The sequence below is a fragment of the Astatotilapia calliptera genome, chromosome 12, assembly GCF_900246225.1.
Source record: "Astatotilapia calliptera chromosome 12, fAstCal1.2, whole genome shotgun sequence".
NCBI lineage: Eukaryota > Metazoa > Chordata > Actinopteri > Cichliformes > Cichlidae > Astatotilapia > Astatotilapia calliptera.
Window position 1 is genome coordinate 11880275 of NC_039313.1, and position 19886 is coordinate 11900160.

Here is a 19886-nt window from a genome sequence, read left to right on the forward strand (position 1 = left end):
TTCTCCACTCTATCTGAATAAACCTAAATGTAATTTTTTAAAGACTCTATTTCGGTTCTAAACTGGTTTCTTCTCCTTTTAAGTTGGTGTTTGATGCGGCTGGCCATGGTTCAGCTGGTGTTGGCCAATCTCAAGTCTTTCTACCTTACGGCAGGATATGATTTGTTAGGTAAACACTAAAATATACGCCAGCCCCTCGGATGTACATCCAGGATGTAAAGAAGCACTGTCCTATTTCTTACTGCTTGTCTCAGCTAGTCTTATTGTCTTCTTTTTAACCACAGACCTGCCTGTGGCCTCTCCTTTGTGTCATGCTGTGCTGAAGACGCTGCAGCGGTGGGAGCAGGTGCTGCAGAAAAGGCTGGAGATCTTCGGGGGCCCCCCTTCCAAGTATATCTCCACCCACCTCCATGATGAAATTGCCACACCTGGCCCCGCCCTCCTCAGGCACAAAACCCTATTTGAAGCATCAAATACCCCTTTCAGGTATTGAATCAGATTTTTTTTTTTTTTTTTTTTTTTTTACTTTTTTTGTCTTGTGGTTTGTTTATTTATTCATTTTTTTTCTCTTGTGTATCCACAGAGGTCCTCAGTCAATGCTTTGCATTTTCCCCATGTTTATTTCCACAAACCTGTTTATGTCAGTACTTCTTCATATATTTGTTATTTATTTTGGCATGTAAGTGAGGTGGCAGTGATTCAGTTTGTGGCCTGGGGTAAAGTTTTCATCTACAGCAAAGTAAACACATCAGCAAAAAAAAAACAAAAAACAATATTCCCTGCTTGTGCATGCAGCTTAAGAGGAAAGTGCCCAACTGTCTCTGCATTGTTTACATTCAAATTCAGGCTATGACTCACAATGAACAGCAAGTACACCTCTGTGTACTGCTGATGTATACTGCTAATTAAAACACTGTCTTTAACAGCGTCCACATGAGTGGAGAAAATTCCGATTGGCAGTTCTAATAAATTCATTTGCAGAGTTCTTAGTGGACTCATGACTTACACAATTTGCATACTGATGGAGAAAATAAAGAAATACATCGGTTAATTTGGCTTGGGGAAAATGCTAAATGAAAATTTGTATTAAAGGTATTATTAATAATATTTAAAAGTGAAAGTAAAACAAAAGAAAGGAAACGGCTAACCTAATAATCCATAAATAAATAAATGTGGATAATTAATGGATCCAAGTCATCCTCCCTGCCACTTAGTGGACATCCAGCTGCAACAGTTTTGCTAACATCTGCTTCAGAACAGCAGACAGACAGAAGGATAAAGACATATTAATTACTGTCTGTTATTTACTTTTTTCCTGTTTAACTGGCTACTGTAAGATAGTAAAATCACAAAAATTGGGATTTTACTAACTCAAATATCTCTTATCTTTAATAAATTGTGGAGTAAATAGAAAAATATTCAGTAAATTCAAAAAATCAGTTTTTCTCACTTTTTTAGACCACCATTTTATCCATGTGCAGACTGACCCCGTTGGATACCACAGTAACATAGTCCATGGATTTACTGTTCTTTGAACAACATCATTCGTGATTTGTGATGTTAAATGCACATTACTGTTGATGATGTTCCTTTCAGGTCCAGCCACCACTCGGCGCTGCCAGTCAAACGTTTATGGCACTTTTTGGTGAAGCAGGAAGAAGTGCAGGAGACCTTTATCAGAAATATCTTCACCAAGAAACCGGGCACACATCAGGTATTTACATCATATCCCCCTGCTGCATGATTGCGTTGCTGGCACATTTTAATCATAGTCACTGAATAACACATTAACTATTTTGATATGATAACAAAATGCATCATTCCCAAGCTAAACTGCATTATTATTGCTTTTACATCTTTGTTATACTGTTTTTGTTTTGCATGCCAGCCTCTTTTTTTTTTTTTCTTATTACTGCCTCCAGTTGCATTATTTTCATTCAAATAATTCCACCTTTTTTGATTAACAGCACAATAATTGAGTCTCTGTATGTGTTTGCATGGCTTGCCACTGGTGGTGGTTGCACTTGTGTGTGTGTGTCTGTGTGTCCACCCTGTGCTGCTTCCCCTGTCATTAAAGTCGGTTGAGGACCAGACTGACAATATGAAATGTTCAGGGATGGACGAGACAGGAAACAATCAGGTACTGTTTCTGATGAATTTTTGCTCATGATGTTGCAGTGGGATGGGTTGCTAAACAAACCTCAGTATCTGTTGCAATATTTAACCAACTGAAAAATCAAAAACTGAAGCTTTTGATTTTTTTTTGCTGAATGTGCATCAAGAACTACATTCAGCAAAAGCTTAAATGTAGTTCTTGATGCCTAAGATTGGTACATACGTCGACAGTGATGGATACTGAAAGACTGCGGGTGATCAAATGCCTTGCAGGTATAGCATGCTTGCAAGAAATGTAACATTCATGTCAGATGTTGTGTACATTTTTTACAAGTTTGACAAGTCGGCTTCAAAAAAATCCTCCCACATTTATTTGCTCTTTTTTTGTTTTGTTTTTAGGTTGGGTTTTTTGTGTGGTTTTTTTTTTTTTTTGTTTGTTTGTTTTGTTTTTGTTTTTTTTTAATTTTTATAAATAAGTGAAAATCACTGTTGCTTCAAGGCTGTTTAATTGGTCACAGAGTTTTATAGTTTATAAGGGACTTAAATATGAGTTTTACATATTGTCCCTATGACACAACTGCAAACGTAAAGCTTTGAAGCCTGCAGTACCTTGCCTTTTTGTTTTTCTTGTAGCATGTTTATTCAGACGTGCATAACAAAGTAGTATGTCTGAGTTGACAAGACCCCTCTTTATGCTTCAGTCACACTAAGGAAAAACGGTTGTTGGCGATCGGGTGCAGAGAACTTGCAGTCTCATTGCTTTTGAAATCGGTGTCAGTTTGCTCTGAGTTTGTGATAATACAGCAGTTGGAATAAATAGGTAAAGATCACAAGTCTCTTGATGTCACTTGCAAATTTTGTTATCTACAAAGAAATTGACATTAAACATTAAGTACTTACATTCAGAGTTCAGTCAAAACCTCATAGATTTGAAATTCAAAAACTTCTCTACAAATACACTCAACAAAAATATAAACGCAACACCTTTGTTACTGCTCCCATTCCCCATGGGATGGACGTAGAGACCTAAAATTCATTCCAGATACACAATATAACCATCCCTCCCAAACAGTGGTCACAAATCAGTCCAAATGTGTGGTAGTGGGCACATCTGCTATATTGAGATAATCCATCCCACCTCACAGGTGTGCCACATCAGGATGCTGATCTGACATCATGAGTAGTGCACAGGTGTACCTCAGACTGCCCACAACAAAAGGCCACCCTGGAATGTGCAGTTTTTTGCGCTATTGGGGGTCTGGGGACCCAGAACCGGTCAGTATCTGGTGTGACCACCATTTGCCTCATGCAGTGCAACACATCGTCGCATGGAGTCTATCAGATTGTCAATTGTGGCCTGTGGAATGTTGGTCCACTCCACTTCAATGGCTGTGCGAGGTTGTTGGATATTCGTGGGAACTGGTACACGCTGTCGTATACGCCGGTCAAGCACATCCCGAACATGCTCAATGGGTGACATGTCCAGTGAGTATGCTGGCCATGCAAGAACTGGGACATTCTCAGCTGCCATCTGCCCTGAACAATGTGAACCATGATTCATCCGTGAAGCGCACACCTCTCCAACGTGCCAGACGCCATCGAATGTGAGCATTTGCCCACACAAGTCTGTTACGGCGACGAGCTGGAGTCAGGTCAAGACCCCGATGAGGACGACGGGCATGCAGTTGAGCGTCCCTGAGACGGTTTCTGACAGTTTGTGCAGAAATTGTTTGGTTGTGCAAACCAATTGTTCCAGCAGCTGTCTGGGTGGCTGGTCTCAGACGATCTTGGAGGTGAACCTGCTGGATGTGGAGGTCCTGGGCTGGTGTGGTTACACGAGGTCTGCGGTTGTGAGGCCGGTTGGATGTGCTGCCATATTCTCTGAAACGCCTGTGGAGACGGCTTATGGTTGAGAAATGAAGATTCAATGCACGGGCGACAGATCTGGTTGACATTCCTGCTGTCAGCATGCCAATTGCACGCTCCCTCATTGCTTGTGGCATCTGTGGCATTTTGCTGTGAGACAAAACTGCACATTCCAGGGTGGCCTTTTGTTGTGGGCAGTCTGAGGTACACCTGTGCACTACTCATGATGTCAGATCAGCATCCTGATGTGGCACACCTGTGAGGTGGGATGGATTATCTCAATATAGCAGATGTGCCCACTACCACACATTTGGACTGATTTGTGACCACTGTTTGGGAAGGATGGTTATATTGTGTATCTGGAATGAATTTTAGGTCTCTACGTCCATCCCATGGGGAATGGGAGCAGTAACAAAGGTGTTGCGTTTATATTTTTGTTGAGTGTACTTACAAGCTGTGCTTTTCATAGTATAACCAAAATACAACCAGTAGAGTAGAAGTTGAGAGTCAAAAAGGCGTCATAAACAAGTTGTGCTCAACTGAGTCTGATTGACTACAATGTGTCTGCATTTAGAAGTTAAATGCCAGTTATTTGCATCCGATCCAGGTTGGACTGCAGTTGTTTGGATGTAATCTGTACAATCAAAATTTTTGCTCAGTGTTCGGGGGTTATACACTGAACCTGTGGCATCTGTTGCATTCATTTACCAACAGCAAAAACATTTAATGGTTTCTAGTCGCAGGGAGGTAGCTGTCCTACTTTTACTCTAGTGTGGCTGAGCCATTATACATGTGACTGTATGAAATGTAAATACCATATGAAACGAGACCATACTGTTTAATGCGGATGTGCACATTTTACGTCTTGAACCTGTCACGCATTATCTTAAATGCTAAAACTGTGATCAGGACCAAATTACAGTACATGTATTTTTAGTGCCATGTACCCTGAATGCTCTTGTCAAGAGTGAGATATTAATCTTGCATTTAGCTGTCTAAATATTCATGTGAATGTGAACCATCAATTTTAAATTGCACTGTAAACTGATGCTTCATAGAGGTTTTCTAATCTTCTTGCTCTCACCATGCAAGCTCCCATATTATAGCTACTCCATTTGGCTCAGTGTTAATTAACCCAGTCTCTCTGAGGACAAACTATGAAGCTGAATAGCTTCTGATTAATGGGCCCAACACTGTCGCAGTGAATCTGCATCCTACAGGGATTATGTGCTCGGCAAAAATGGCAAACCACCATATTTAGATTTCTGCAAGTCAAGTTATATTTTATTCCATCCGACAGAAAATGACATGGTCTTTTCCTCTCGAACAAATGCGGTGAAGACGTTAATTCAATCTCATGCTTAGAGGATGCTTGGCTTTGGCATCAAAGTGTAACATCTCTGTACAATATCCCACAGGACCACAGTGGTACAGTGTGTACCTGTGCTTATTGCTGAAGGGTTTTTGTTCTCATGCTGTCTAATGACAGTAGCCCAGTTATGCTGGCTGCTGTATTTAACAGTGTGGCCTGATACACTGAACATGGCCTTTCCTAACCCTAAGGGCAAGACAAACGAATACATAAACATAAAATACACAAATTGCATAGCAGAGAAAACAGTGAGTACGCTTACCTAGATTTATGAGCATCATCTACAGCAAATAATTTGATAGTTCACTTGTCAACCCTTCTCTTGTCGGGTCATTGGTCCTGTAGCATGAAAGGAAACTGAAATTATGGTGGATATTTGTCTGCGGGAAATGTTTCAGTTGTAATGATTGAATCCGTGTGTATTTTCTGCTGTCTGCAGACTGAGTCAGATCAGGGCAGCCCTGGAGGAAAAGCACGCATCATCCACAAGGAATCTGACATCATCACAGCCTTTGCCATCAACAAGGTAACAATTTGCTGACACAGATGTCATCGAACAATACGAAGTACTATGAGAATAAAAGAATGCATTACTCAAGCATGCAGCCTGTATTGGTCAATTTAATTAAACATTTAATATAAGAAAATTGCCATTAAATTGATTTAGTAATCTCTCTCTTTAAGAGAGTGTTTGGAAGGATAACTAAATAACCACAAAGTTTCCTCAGTGCAAAAGTATTGGAATCATACTTTTATCTATTGGAAAACTGTAATACAAACAAAGTTAACACCTTAAATAAACTGTTAAGTTTATTCAGCTTGTTAAGTGTGAGGTAACCTTTTGTGGGAGTTAGACATTTAATGTGATATACACCCCCAGGATAAGAATCTCGCCTCCAGAAATCTTCCTTAAGAATATTTGTTTCTCTAATCAATATTTTCATGTGTGCAGGGGGTCAAACATTGTTGTCGGTTACGAGGAAGAACTCGCAGAAGATGCAGATACTTCTAACAGTAGTTTGTGCAGACCAAAGAAGGAGACTAATAGGAGGATTGGACTAATAGGCAATAAATATGTCAGTGTCGCATTTCTCAAGAGGCAAAAAAAATCAAACAAGTAGCTTTACCCCAATTGTGCATAGTGACAGATCGATCTTGTGTGGTAAAACAAAAGTACCACTTACCAAATTAAGGAATATGTATTGTGAATATGGGGCGGGGGAGCTCTTCCCTATTCCCTTTGATAAATAATGCATGATTATATGTAATTCTTACAGGACTTGCTTATTTCAAAGCACGATTTACTCTTTTCACATTTTCACATCCATATCGGATGCTTTGTTTACATGCGATGGATACCTTGTTTTTCTGTACTATTATAAAAAGATGGCAACTATTTGAGTCGATTCCCCAGTTGCAAATAGATGTGTGGCACATGAGTTGCATTCGTCGGTGCAAACTAAATCAGACTGACGTGTTCGCGCTCTCAGGGCTGATTGTGCAAGCCTTTTTATCTTCTGTGTTTTTGTTCATTTTGTTCAATGGTTCGGACCTGGTGTTAGTGAATTCTTCTCAATATTCATCTCTGTTCACATTAGTCTACGTTAGTCTGAGCTGTGTGTTTATCCAGAGTGCTGTATTAGTACTGGCTTCTTCTAAAAAGCAAAAATGGAGAAGGGTGGTTTTAGTGTTGGTGAATCTCTACATTTCAGATTTGGCACATGCATCCAATCCAATTTTATTTACATTGGGACTCATATTTCCCATACCCCAATCCTCTCTGCGCTCACTTCTCTCTCTGTGTTTCTCCCAGGCCAATCGTAACTGTTTAGTCATGGCCTCCACACATGACATTCAGGAGTTGGATGTGTCATCCATCTTGGCTACTCAGATCTTGACATGGATCGATGATGACGAGGCTGAAGCCAAAGGGTAAGACAGCAGTCTGCTTTATACATATATACAAACAGCCATGAGTTCATCCAGAGTGCCATCAACTGTTCAACCTCGTGCCAAAAGAGCAAAATGTAAACGTTGGATAAAGACACTTTAGATTGTGTACATGCATCTGCACTGCCTCTCTCTGTATAGCACAGAGAGCATCTGTTTTTATATACAGAATTCTAAATATTAGCTCACAAATCACATTAGGCGTTAAGGTACTTTGCAGGTTTGTTGTTGAAACCTCTGTGCATATCAGTCCAGCTGTTGCAGGACTCATTGTTAGCTAATGATGGCTCTTTATGACTGGTTTGAACCAGCCAGGCACCTCGTCTCATCATATACATCACTTCTTCTTCTTTCTTTTTTTTCCTCTAAGTGTGGGTGGTGACGACTTCCTGGTGGTCCATACACGCGATGATTTTGCCGCCCTCCACGGCACCACGCCATACACCCACAGTAACCCTGGCACTCCTATCAACGTACCGTGGCTAGGAGGCATGCAGACGGGCAGAGGTGCCGCCGTGGTAAGCTCCCAACCTGGATTTATACAATAAAACGGCCAAATCACAAGGAGTGCTGTATTTTTGTTGGGTTCTTTTGTTTGTTTTGTGTTTACATATAAATAACATAATTGTGACTTTTGTTGTATAATATTGGGCCGATTTCAAAAATGTGCTAGTGTTTTAAAAGTGTTACTTTTAACATTTGCATTTCACCAAAACCTGATAAAACAGTTGTGAAATTAAAGTTGGCTGAATGTTCACTGGATTATCTAAACAAATAGATTTTAGCAGATTTCTGTTGTCTTGATGTTTGGAAACGATCAGATGTAATATCAAGCACAGTTTTTCACAGTTTGGCTCCATGAGCTTTCATTCACTACGCAGTGATAATGGGTTTATAATACTCCCTGCTGCTTTTGTGTAATTAATTGATGTTGTCTGCACTTTTTGTACTCAAAGCAAAAATCCTCAAAGCATAGCTTAAATAAATAATTCATTTTTGTCTCTGTCTGTTTTGCCAAAAGCGTTGCGGCTGCTAACATTAGCTCCTCTCATTGGCTTACTGAGGAACTGAGATGGTGTTTTGAGATGTATGAGTCAAACGTTTCTGCTGTTTTTGTGGAAAACTGTGCTGATTTCTACCGAGCGGAGAAGGTTTGCTTTAGCAGGAGGGAGATAATTTGGTTCTTGTGGTGTCATTGAGTCAAGTAGATGCGACTCATGTTTGTTATTTCAGCTAGTTAACTTATTGCTCCTGATATGCAGACTGGACAGTAAGAGCCACTTTGCATCGTAAGTATTTTACCAACCAGTCAGTTTGTTCAGTGTCAGAGTGGAGTATATTTTGAGATGAATGATAAATGGAATCCTCGATAGAAAATACATTGCCATTAATTTCAGCCTCTCTCAGCCAACAGTCATGTTGCATATTTTCACTCTGATATACTGAGGCTCAGTAGGTTTTTCCTCCTATCATTATAATAGAACAGCCTTGTATTTATTCTTTAATTTCAAAGCAGGGTTTATTATTAGCTAATAAATTGACACACGGGAACTCTAATACTTGTATCAGTTTGGTATCAGATGATGAAATACAGTAAATACTAGGATGGTCTCTGTTGACTAATGTGAACTATGTCCTCAGTCTTTGCTTAAATGAAGGATGTAGTCAATGTGATGTCACCCAGTGGTTTTGGGCACCAGATCTGGCAACTTTTTCTTAGAGACAGAAGTGATTAGCTCTGTGTGAACGCTAGGGAATATTTAATTGTGTAAAAATATATACCAGATGAGGATGGTAAGATATGGCACTGCCCTGGTGTACAGTTATTCATTAACTCTCATATTACACATGCCAGAAGTTTCAAATAATGGGTTCACTGTATGAACATCAGTTTCTGCAAGCCAAAACTGAGCATGTAAATGGATAAAGTTTATGAGGGGCAGCCAATCAGAAGAAACAGTGGTCTTAAGGGAGAGGAGTAAAAATGGAATGCACCATAAAACAGCTCAAAATCCTCCTTTATTTTATTATCTTTTTTAAAAAAACTGGATTATTTCTGAGTGCAAGAACGAATATGGAGTTACAAATAAATTACCCCTGAAAGAGAGCGTCAAACAGGAGGGAAGCAAAGTGGCAAAAGTTTTTTCCGCTCAGGCTGATGGGCTATTGTCCTCACCCCCCTGGGCGTGCGGGCAATGTGGTCACCTAAGTTTGTGAATGTAGTAATTTGAAAACTAGGTAACGTAGGATTTTCAAAATAATACCATAGGTGTGTTGACTGGGAAGCTGAGGGTTGGCTAATGGCAGTTGGCCAACCCTCCAGTATTTGATGCCAATATTTTTAATTTATCCGTCAGCTGCATGAACAAAATATTGAATATCAATTAAAATGTCTAACCTACAGTATGTGAAGACATTAAGTTAGACTTAGTGTCTGCCTTTTGGACTATAACGTAGACAGAATTTACTTTAACGAGAAAATGATAGGTTGTCAGTGGATTCACTGGAAGCAGGAGTAAGCACCTTTCTTGCTTTTGATGATCATGATTAAAGGGGTCACGTTAAAGTTAATCATCAGAATCTACATCATGTTATTTCTGAATGAAGCACGTGTGAGGGAGCCATGTGAGAAGGGATTTAAAAATCATTCCTTCAAGTCATGTGACACCGTCAGGAAACGTGTATTTTGTGTAAAAGGGGCTTTAAAACAGCATAACACTGTTTCACTACATCTCTCTGCACTTCACCTGGTTTTAAAGATTTATTCTTTACCATGATGAAGCTCTGTTTTCTCACTGAATTTCTCCTCCTCCTCCTCTTCACTTTTCTTCTCCCAGATGATCAAGAGAAATATCAACAATGTGCGAAGAATGACCTCCCATCCCACACTGCCGTACTGTAAGTACAACTCCGATGTCTGTCGGTAGATTAGAAAACTATTCGCCTATTAAAAGTGGTATTCGGACATCATATATCTGCTGTTGAAAAACAGCCTTCAGGGGGTGATTACATACAAAAAAAAGTTTCTCTTATGTTGATATTTGTAAACTGGCAGAGCTGTTTTCCATTAGTCCCAGTGCTGCTAAAGGCTGAGTGCGCTCACTTTGCTGCAAACTTGTATTTTCCAGTCAAACTGCAGACTGGTGATGCAGCTGAGGAGTGTTTGTCTGGGATGAAAACGGCTTTCAATCAATTTAACCTGGTCTTCACTTATGTAATAGATGAATTTGGGAACAAAGAAGTGCCAAAACCCTCCTGTTGAGGTCTGAATGGTCACTGGGATGTATTGGAAGATGAGCTGTTATCACATGCGGTTTTGTTTCTGTTCATCAGACCTGACAGGAGCTCAGGATGGTAGCGTGAGGATGTTTGAATGGGGTCACTCCCAGCAGATCATCTGCTTCCGAAGTCCAGGCAACTCCAGAGTCACCAGGATACGATTCAACCATCAAGGAAACAAGGTTACAAACTCTCACACCCCTCCTGCTCTGTGTACCAGGATAGTGAACACATTGGCCTGCTGACTACCGCCATACAGATGTCAGGCTATTCTTAGCTTTGCAACATGACTGCAGAGTGATGTGAGCCTGTCGCATTCAGAAACGTTTTCACACTTCCTCTGCCGTTCAGGCACGGACCACAGCGGGGAGGTTGGCTTCAGCACGCATTGTTCTTCAGCTCAGTGATTCAAACACTCTAAACTGAGGCACTCGCCTCAAGCTAATAATTTTCTCAGATGGTGCCTCTCTCGTGCCAGCGCTCTCTTACCTGCTTGATGCAGCCCAGAGCGCAAAATATGCTTTAAGAGGGCAAAAAGGAATGAGAGGATATAGAAAGCACTTTAGTTATGTAAGTGGTGCTTGGCCGTATGAGGCTGTTGACATGTTTTGGAGGACAAATTCACAGTGAGGGAGTGAGCACAAACATTTTTTAATATATATGTCAAATGCAATATAAGGGATCATTCTATCCTATTTACAGCAAAGTGTGATATCTGCTTTGTGCTTGTTTTCTGTAGTTTGGGATTGTGGATGCTGATGGAGCCTTGAGTCTCTGGCAGACCAACACAAGCGGGACTACACCGAAACCATACCTGGTGAGATGCTCGCAGCTCATTTAGCTGGTTTTTCTTCTATATCCCTCGAGTGTCCTCCTGTTTTTCTGTCACACTCCTTTTTGTTTATTCTTGTCCTGCTTTATTATTAACGTCACTGTCACTTCTCTGTTTCCCGCTACCAGACTCTGCAGTGCCACAACAAGACAGCTAATGACTTTCTCTTTGTGGGCTCTTCCTCCCTCATCGCCACTGCGGGTCTTTCAACAGACAACAGGTCCCACAGACTTTCCAGTCAATTTAATCCTATGCCACCTCTCATTAAACACTGAATCTGCTGTGCCTAATGATATGTTCTGTAATGAAAATGTTAGAAAATACTGTAATTTGGTTACTTTTGACTCTACAGGAATGTGTGTCTGTGGGACACACTAGTGACTCCTGCTAACAGCCTTGTGCAAGGTAAGATACTGCACCTAATTAGCCTATTTAGTAGTGTCTTTGGCATGGTTAATCACATGCTTCAATGGATTTTCTCCAGCTACTCCAGCTTTCTCCAACAGTCCAAAGACATGCATATAAGACTAATTGGTCTTTCTAAATTGGCAGTACTTGTGAATGTGAGCATGAGTGATTGCGTCTCTGTGTTAGCCCTGTGATGGACTGGTGGACTATTCAGTTTTCTCCCCCTATGACAGCAGGGAAAAGGACAAGATATTAAATTAATGGAGGATGCCTTGCAGGCTCCTTGGTTATGGTTCACAGATTCCTGGAGATTGCCAGTGTCCCCACATTCAGAGCCGCTGTTCTGTAATAAATACCTTTTGGTGTTGGAAAGAAAGTTTGAAAACAAATTAAATCAAATGGCGAAAAACATTTAAGAACTATGATTGACATTTTTCTCTTCTGTCTACCTCTCTCTGTCCTTAGCTTTCAGCTGCCACGAGTCCGGTGCCACCGTGCTCTCCATGGCCCCCAGGCAGCAGCTGCTTATCACAGGCGGGAGGAAGGGCTGGATCAGCGTGCTGGAGCTTTCCCACAAGCACCAGCGGCAGAGCTTCCAGGCCCATGACTCGCCGGTCAAAGCACTAGCCGTCGATCCAACTGAGGATTGCTTTATCAGTGGATCAGCTGAGGGCAACATTAAGGTTTGTCAACTAGTCTTTTTGACATTTGATGTGTGATAAAATGTTTCTGAGTGGCATTTTTTTTTTTCAGGTGTACAGCACTTGTTAATTTGTTTGCAAGTGGGAAGCAGACAGTTTGCTGTGATATAAATGCTCTTCGAGTTTCTTCTCGAAGGTCTTTAGTTTTACATGAGCTTCGCTGGGTACAGTGATCCTAAAAATCTATATGAAGAGACTTGATCATTTCCTCTACCCTCGTAAATTCGTCACTTGCAGAACTGCCCTCCAGGGCGTTTGGCACCCAGACGTGTATGTCTCTGTTGCGTTTATCGGTGGAGACGGTGACCTCCAGCAAAGCAAAAGAAATCCATTGTCACTTGTGATTAACCACCTGCTCGGGACAGCTGTGTGACTGATGGAGACTAACATGTAAGGTGAAAGTGGGTTGACACTGGGAAAGGCAGAGGAGAAGGCAGTAGGAGGAGGATGTGAATGTCTGCAGCTAATATATTACCAGAGACAGCAGGTCTTTTTTATCTTTTTGACTTGGATATGCTGCTGCAGATCACACAGCTGTCACTCCAAGGATGAAGCCCCTGTGTCGCTCACATGTAGAATGGTGCAGTGCACATCTGCTTGAAATTCAAATGACTTTCACTCTGGATAATTGCTCAGAAAAAAAAAAACCTTTCAAAGCTGTGCGTGAGGTTACTCATCTAAAGTCTTTAAAAGCTTATAAATGTGCAGCACAACAGTTTGCAGTTTGCAGTCAGTCAGTATACAATTAAAGTGTTTGATGAGAGCTGGAACTTCAATAAATTAGATACCTTAATGAATCATGCAGCTCCCAGACTGAGAATACGAGTCAAATGATCCAAGTTGTTCAGAGCCTATCGAGGTCTTCAGTGGAAACTCAGCCATGTATTTCTGTTTTTTCTGGTAAAGAGGCCACAATACATTCTGCTGCAGTAGCACCCAAACCTGACCGTATTACATTGATGTTGTTTTCAGTGAAGAAATAATTCTTAAATACAGGCTTAAAGGGGCAAAGTAAGAATGCATGAAACAATGAAATGTCAACAGCGAGTTGTAGCCATGACAGAATAAAAGGTACCAAATTAATCTCAAGTTTGAACTGGATACCACTAAGAGCACATTTAAGTTTAAACTACATTAGTGACTATAGCTACAAAGGGATGAGAGGAGGGGGGGGGAGACAAATGTCCAACATCACAATAATAATCATAACCGTGATGAGACCCTGGCACTGCAAAGATTATTAGGACGGTTTGCTGTGAACTTGCTTTTGAAATAGTAGTTTTGAAGGCTTGGACCAGGTCTGCAGCCACTTGCATTCTTTGGAGCAACTTTCATGCATTAAGATGGCAATAAAACAGAAGCTGGCAATTACATACATTTTGAAACAGAAATTCAGAAAATCATCCGCAAACAGTGACCCAGTTGCTGCAGGATGGTTACTAACTGTAAGTCATAGGACATAGTTGCTTAGTAACCTTGCTTTTATACAGGAATATAAACAAGGATGCAATCAGTTGGCAACCAGTTGAGTTGAATCTCCTACTGCACATTGAGACACGTCGCAGACAAGTTGCGCTCACTGATTCACATGAATTTAAACATGCTGGAATTGTCATTTCTAAATTGGAACCTTCACCAGTTTGTCTGAGACTGATTCCAGTCTGAGTCAGAACATGATTGTTCGATGGTTGAGTGTGTTGCACACTCAACACACAAGTAACACAGTTACTTGTAGAAAGCAAAGAATTCAGCACAATCATCAAATTAAGAAGCAGTTTGTGACTTTTTCATCTTGGAGTTAGAGCATCGGAGAGAATTTATGGCAAAAGATATTTGGTTTGGGGGATTTTAATTAATTTTTTTATACTGGTCATGTTTTTTAATCAGAGAATGAGCTTCATCAGGTTCTTAGTAGGTTCAGTTCATTCAGGTTTGGATTGTTTATAGATGTTTTTATAGAGACGCATTCTCCCTTTGACCGAAACAAACTCCATTAAACTGTCCTGTTTCTGATTTTTCAAATCTTCCCTGCTTCCTCCAGGTTTGGAGCCTGACCACGCATAGCCTCCTTTACTCCTTTCCCAACGAACACGCTCGCCAGTCGCTGTTCAGGAACCTCGGCACAGGTGTGATGCAGCTCGAAGTGGGACCAGCTAACTACATCTTCTCCTGCGGCGCCGACGGTACCATGAAGATGAGGATCCTCCCGAACCGCTTCAGCGTTACGAACAACAACCACGGCAACCTCAAGAATGATGTGAAATTCTTCATATAGACAGAAAAGTGTGGCATTAAAACAGTTTATGTGAGCAGAGGCACGATTTGTGAATTGCGTGTCATACGTGATTGGAAAAATGGCAACTGATTCATTTCTAGGATTTATAGACTTTCACAGAAGGGAGCGCTCGCCGGTTGATCGGGCGTGACCGTGCTGTATCACCTGTTGTGATCCACCTGAATCCAAATTTGACTTTAAAGCTAACCAAACACAGGAGCTTTTACAAGTGTTTTAAAATGTAGAGAAAGGCAAATGCAGGCTAATGTGCACGGGACACCTTCAGTCAGAATCAGCTGAAGGAGAGACAAAATAAGCAGCTGGAGACTCTGCACAAAACAGCCATCTCTGTCTCCACCGAACAACACACGGAGAGCACTTTTTGCACAGGAAGTGAAAGCTGTAGGAGCAGGTGTGAAGTCTAAACCTGCAGCATTGTTTCACTTATACAAGATACGTTTTAGTTTGTATTAGGAAATCAGTTGTGATGATGGCAAAAGCTCTTCTGGAAGCATTCAGGTGATCACTTTCAGAGCCCTTGGCACAAAGCGGAACAGTCGGTGGACGTTCAAAGCACATCATATCCAGTTCTGGTGCTCCAGATAAACCAGCTTGGTTGGAGTAGCAGAGGATCAGGACGCTTCACAGCCTCCTAGTGTTATGTTGCTGCTGTGTTTAGTTTTAGGCACCTTTCTGTAACCCAGCTGCAATTGAAATGAATGCAGGATTTATAACTATGGTACCAATAAACATGGTTCATGAATTTAAAGCAGCGGCTTAACATATTTGGGAGATTCTCTCATTCGTTTTCTGATACAGACCTTACGCGACAGTTTTAGACTACTCTCGTGTTTGTCCGCTTAAATATGAGCCTTCAGCGAGCTGCTGGGTGGCTTAGAACAAAAACCAGAAATGGGGAAACTGCTAATAACGGTCACAAAATCAGCCGATCAGCACACACTTTCCTGGGATCCACGCACTCATAGGTAATTAGCTCCGTCCGTTAAAGAAGAGTCTGGCATATTGACGCTTTTTACCTTCATACACACCATCGGAGAGCAGTACAAGTGCTCCTTGGCTGATTTTGTTACTGCTAGACGAAGCCAATAGTTTCCACATCAGGGCTGTCTTTATTTTTAACAGACAGACATGAAAGTGGTCGAACGCTGTCAGAAAGCAAGTGTTTTCCAAAATGTTGAGCTGCTCCTTAACCAGGCTAGCAGGATTTGGTACATTTAAACCACTCTCACGTGACGTGAGTAGCATTCATCATCCATGCTCTGCCGGGAAACCTCTGTTTTTTTGGTTTGTTTGTTTGTTTTTTACACACACCAACCATGCAAGCACACCGCCCTCACTCCCCAGCGTCTCCTCCCAGAAGCCACCACAAATACTGCTCAGGAACAGCATGAAGAACTTGGAAAAGAGCCCAGACACCCAGATTCCAATGTGATCTGCCACCAGAACAAGCCTCATCCTCGGGGGCCACCCCTCCGCCCCAAACTCACAACCCTACAGGACCCGAAGGATCCGCTGCACCGACCCAAAACCACTCGCTCCATCCCTCAGCCGGTCAGAGCTGTTCATCTGAGCAGCTTTGGGAAACTGTTTCGGTCTTTTTGGATGGTTTAATGTTGTGGCTGATCGGTGTATGCGTGCCACCACCCAGTGGGCTATCTGATTGTGCCAGATTTTTGTGTATTTGCACGTAAAAACTAAGCTAAATTATATGTAGTGTTATGAATATAAGGATAGAAGGCAGGCATGGTCTTAGGTGATGAGATGATGACAATACGTAATGAGATATTTGTTCATCTCGGCCTAGAACCAGAGGTATTCATTCAATATTAAGTGTCCTTAAATCTCTGAAGGCTACTTCTGCCAACCTGGCACAGTACTAGGACTGCTGGTTCTGCTCATGTTGTTTAACACATTGATAGGGGCCGTCAGAACACCACCTCTGGGTGAGTTTTGTTTTTGGAAATGTTAAGCTTCCGATCATGTAGCAGGAAGCTTTGCTGTTGGCAATGGAAAGGGTTTTTTGAGGGGGAGGGGTTCAAATTTTATGGAGATTTAGTTTTGCTGTGGAAATGTTTTATTCTGGTTACCCTGCACCTCCCTTTCATCGACTCCTAGCTCTAATTTTTCACATGGACCATGATTGACAGATGTCTTTTGAATAATTTGCCTTTATTTTAATTTGATTAGATTTACTTCTTCTTTTGTCACACTTAATTATCAATTATCTTTTTAAAAATTCTTTAACTTCTTTTTATATCATCCAAATGCAGCTCATTGCCTTCAGTACACGTTTGGAAAATACAATCTAGGCTGTTGTATCACATGATGCGTCTTCCACTTGACTAAGGAAGAGGCTCTTACAAACTGTTAATCCAGTAAGCTAACTGCCCATAGAGCCTTGTTTTGCTGCTGTAGGGAAGCAAATAGAGATTAGCTTTGATTTCAGGGTGGATGAAGTATAGAAAGCCTTTTATATGAAGCAGGTTGATCACAGTTACATACTGCGTGTGTAAATATAAAGATCCATGAACTAGCTTCTGATAATACCTGCATAATCGCAACGATTAGTCGTAGATTAGCGGTAGGTAACGACGAAAGCCACTTTATGAAGAAAATCATTGTGTACAAACAGGTATATTTATGAAAATGTTCATATTTAGAATTCTACTGTTCAGGCAGCAGATGTAATCTTACTAATTTTTCTTTTCTCGTCATTGTTTCCTTTTGTTTTGTTCTGGGTTATTTTGTTTTTCTGATGTGGACTATTTTTGTTTTTCACACCAATTAAAGTGTTTGGAGATTCCTTTGTACTCCTGCAGCAGAAGGACAATAAAATGAGTTTTATCAAAGCCAAACGATATCTGCTCGAACAGACACTGGAGAATAAATAATTGTTGTTGTTTTTTTTAATCTAATACTTCTCATTATTCTTTCAAAGACTGGAAGATTTCAGATTCTCTTTATTAACGTTAAAATCGTAGATGAAGAAAAAACTCACTTGGCTTGATCACAAAGAAGCGGATCGTCATATCAAGCGCTTTAAAAACACTTGCATATTGAAAATGTGAATTTGATCAGATTATTCTAATTTTATAGTAGAGATATTGTATAAATCAGTGTATTATAAACAGGAAAATGTACTGATGTAATAAAAGGATTGTATAACACGAGCACATGTGTTATGTGATGTCAGAGCATTGCAATACACAATCATATCGGTATTCACTTAGTTACACCTGTTAATCTGCATATTGATCTAATCAGCCAATCGTACGGCATCGAGTCGATCCATTTAGGTACACAGACATGGCAACGATGACCAGCTGAAGTTCAAATTAAGCATCAGAATGGGGAAGAACGATGATTTAAGTCATTTTAAACGAGACGAAATACTTTAACTGTGATTTGGCGCTATATGAATGAAAGTGAATTTAATAAATAATGGTTAACTTTTTCACACCCATTTCCAGCTCCATATATATTCTTCCGCTTTGTTCGGTGAACCTCTCGGTTTATTTAAGCTATACGAGCTCCTTTACGTTTAAAACATTGACCTTTTGTCTGATCGGTACGGAAGAGGATTAGGGCCACTGGGGGGGGAGTGGGCACGTCTTTTTTATTCTTCTTCTTTTCCTGAATTCTGAGAAAAAAGTCAGATTTTTTTTTTTCCAGTGGCCCTAATCCTCTTCCGTAAATCGGCCATCTCTTACAAACCAAAGATTTAACCCATTAAAGCCTGAAAATTCTTTTTTATTATTATTATTATTTTAAATGGTGAGTTTATTAAACCATCTGACAAATTTGTTAAAAAATAAATAAATTTAACTTCCATATTGACTTTTAATTTGCATCTGGCTTTTTTAATGTGTTTTGCAATTTATTTTGGTTTTTCAGAGGGGAAAAAGTCACACTGGTGATGTAGTGAAGTCTCAGAAACTGCATATATAAAATATGACACACTCGGCATAACTGCACATACACTGACCTCATATTAAACTATATATAAAACCACTGTAAGACTAACATATAAAGAGGAGTCCTTACTGTAGGCTGATTGTGGCAACCACTGCAACACCAGCTAAAAATACATTAAATTCAGTTTTTCCTTTTAAAGAGCTGCCGGTGGTGACTCTTTGGTTCGACTCTGAATCACTTCATTTCCTTTAAAAAGGGAGGGAAAAAAGCACATCACCTTTGCTCTGATAAAGATTTGGTGGTAATTATAGCAATTACAACAAGGTCCACCTGCCAAGTTTTTGCCTCTGTGTAAAACCTCAATAGACCTGAAATGAACAATCAGTGTGATTTTAACTGCAAAATTACATGTTTATTTTAGGTGGTACTTTTACAAAGAAGAGGAAGAATTACACAAAGGATTATGTTTTAACATTCTTCAGTTAGTGATTTTCCAAAGTCTTTGCCTTCTTGTTTGTGGATCTACATAATGAGAGTTTCAATATGAGCAGCTACAAAACAAATTCAGCTCAAAGAATTACCTTCAGACCTTCTATCCTTTCATTTGTTAGAAAAAAAATGAAAGAAACAGGCCACACCTGGCTGCAATTTATTTTTGCTAAACCTCTTGAATTAAAGCTGAAAGTCTGCACTTCAATCACATCTTGATTGCTTCGTTTCAAATCCACTGCTGTGGTGCACAAAGGAAAAAAAAAATATTAAAATTCAGTTTAGATGCTGTAAATGCTTTAATAAAAGTTCTGTTACCGTTTCAGACAAAAATCAGTCTCAGCATGAAGTTTACGTCTATATTCACACTCATTCAATTTTTATAACTCCAGATGACTGTACAATAAAAACACAGGATAAATACTTTTTTAAAAAAGGATGTGAAGAAAATCTGTCATTCTGCAGGAACTATGGTATTTTTCTATACTTTAAAACCAGAGCGCTGTACATACGACAGGTCTTCCTCAGTGCCATGGTTGGCAGTTTGGCTAACATGCAAAGAAATGCAGCAGTGTCCCACATTTCCTGCCAGAAAAACTAACAAAACAGGACTGTGGCATAAAAAATGTTTGCTCCAGTGGTCAGTGAGTTCTTATTAACCTA

General features: G+C 40.3%; 1 protein-coding gene across 6 annotated transcripts in view; it reads left to right on the plus strand.

Moving 5' to 3' along the window:
• Positions 1 to 17989, plus strand: part of dmxl1 (Dmx like 1) — a 63021-nt gene extending 45032 nt beyond the window's left edge. For 5 of the 6 annotated variants that reach the window (XM_026188739.1, XM_026188744.1, XM_026188741.1 and 2 more), the window contains exons 38-51: positions 84 to 169; positions 285 to 486; positions 1597 to 1714; positions 2078 to 2140; positions 5793 to 5879; positions 7167 to 7285; positions 7674 to 7821; positions 10141 to 10201; positions 10637 to 10764; positions 11322 to 11399; positions 11543 to 11634; positions 11767 to 11819; positions 12288 to 12505; positions 14565 to 17989. In XM_026188739.1, the coding sequence (XP_026044524.1) occupies positions 84 to 169; positions 285 to 486; positions 1597 to 1714; positions 2078 to 2140; positions 5793 to 5879; positions 7167 to 7285; positions 7674 to 7821; positions 10141 to 10201; positions 10637 to 10764; positions 11322 to 11399; positions 11543 to 11634; positions 11767 to 11819; positions 12288 to 12505; positions 14565 to 14798 (1687 nt within the window). In that variant the 3' untranslated portion in view covers positions 14799 to 17989. The remainder of the gene's footprint in view (positions 1 to 83; positions 170 to 284; positions 487 to 1596; positions 1715 to 2077; positions 2141 to 5792; positions 5880 to 7166; positions 7286 to 7673; positions 7822 to 10140; positions 10202 to 10636; positions 10765 to 11321; positions 11400 to 11542; positions 11635 to 11766; positions 11820 to 12287; positions 12506 to 14564) is intronic. The other variant, XM_026188745.1, reaches the window with a different exon arrangement.
• Positions 17990 to 19886: the final 1897 nt, after the last annotated feature.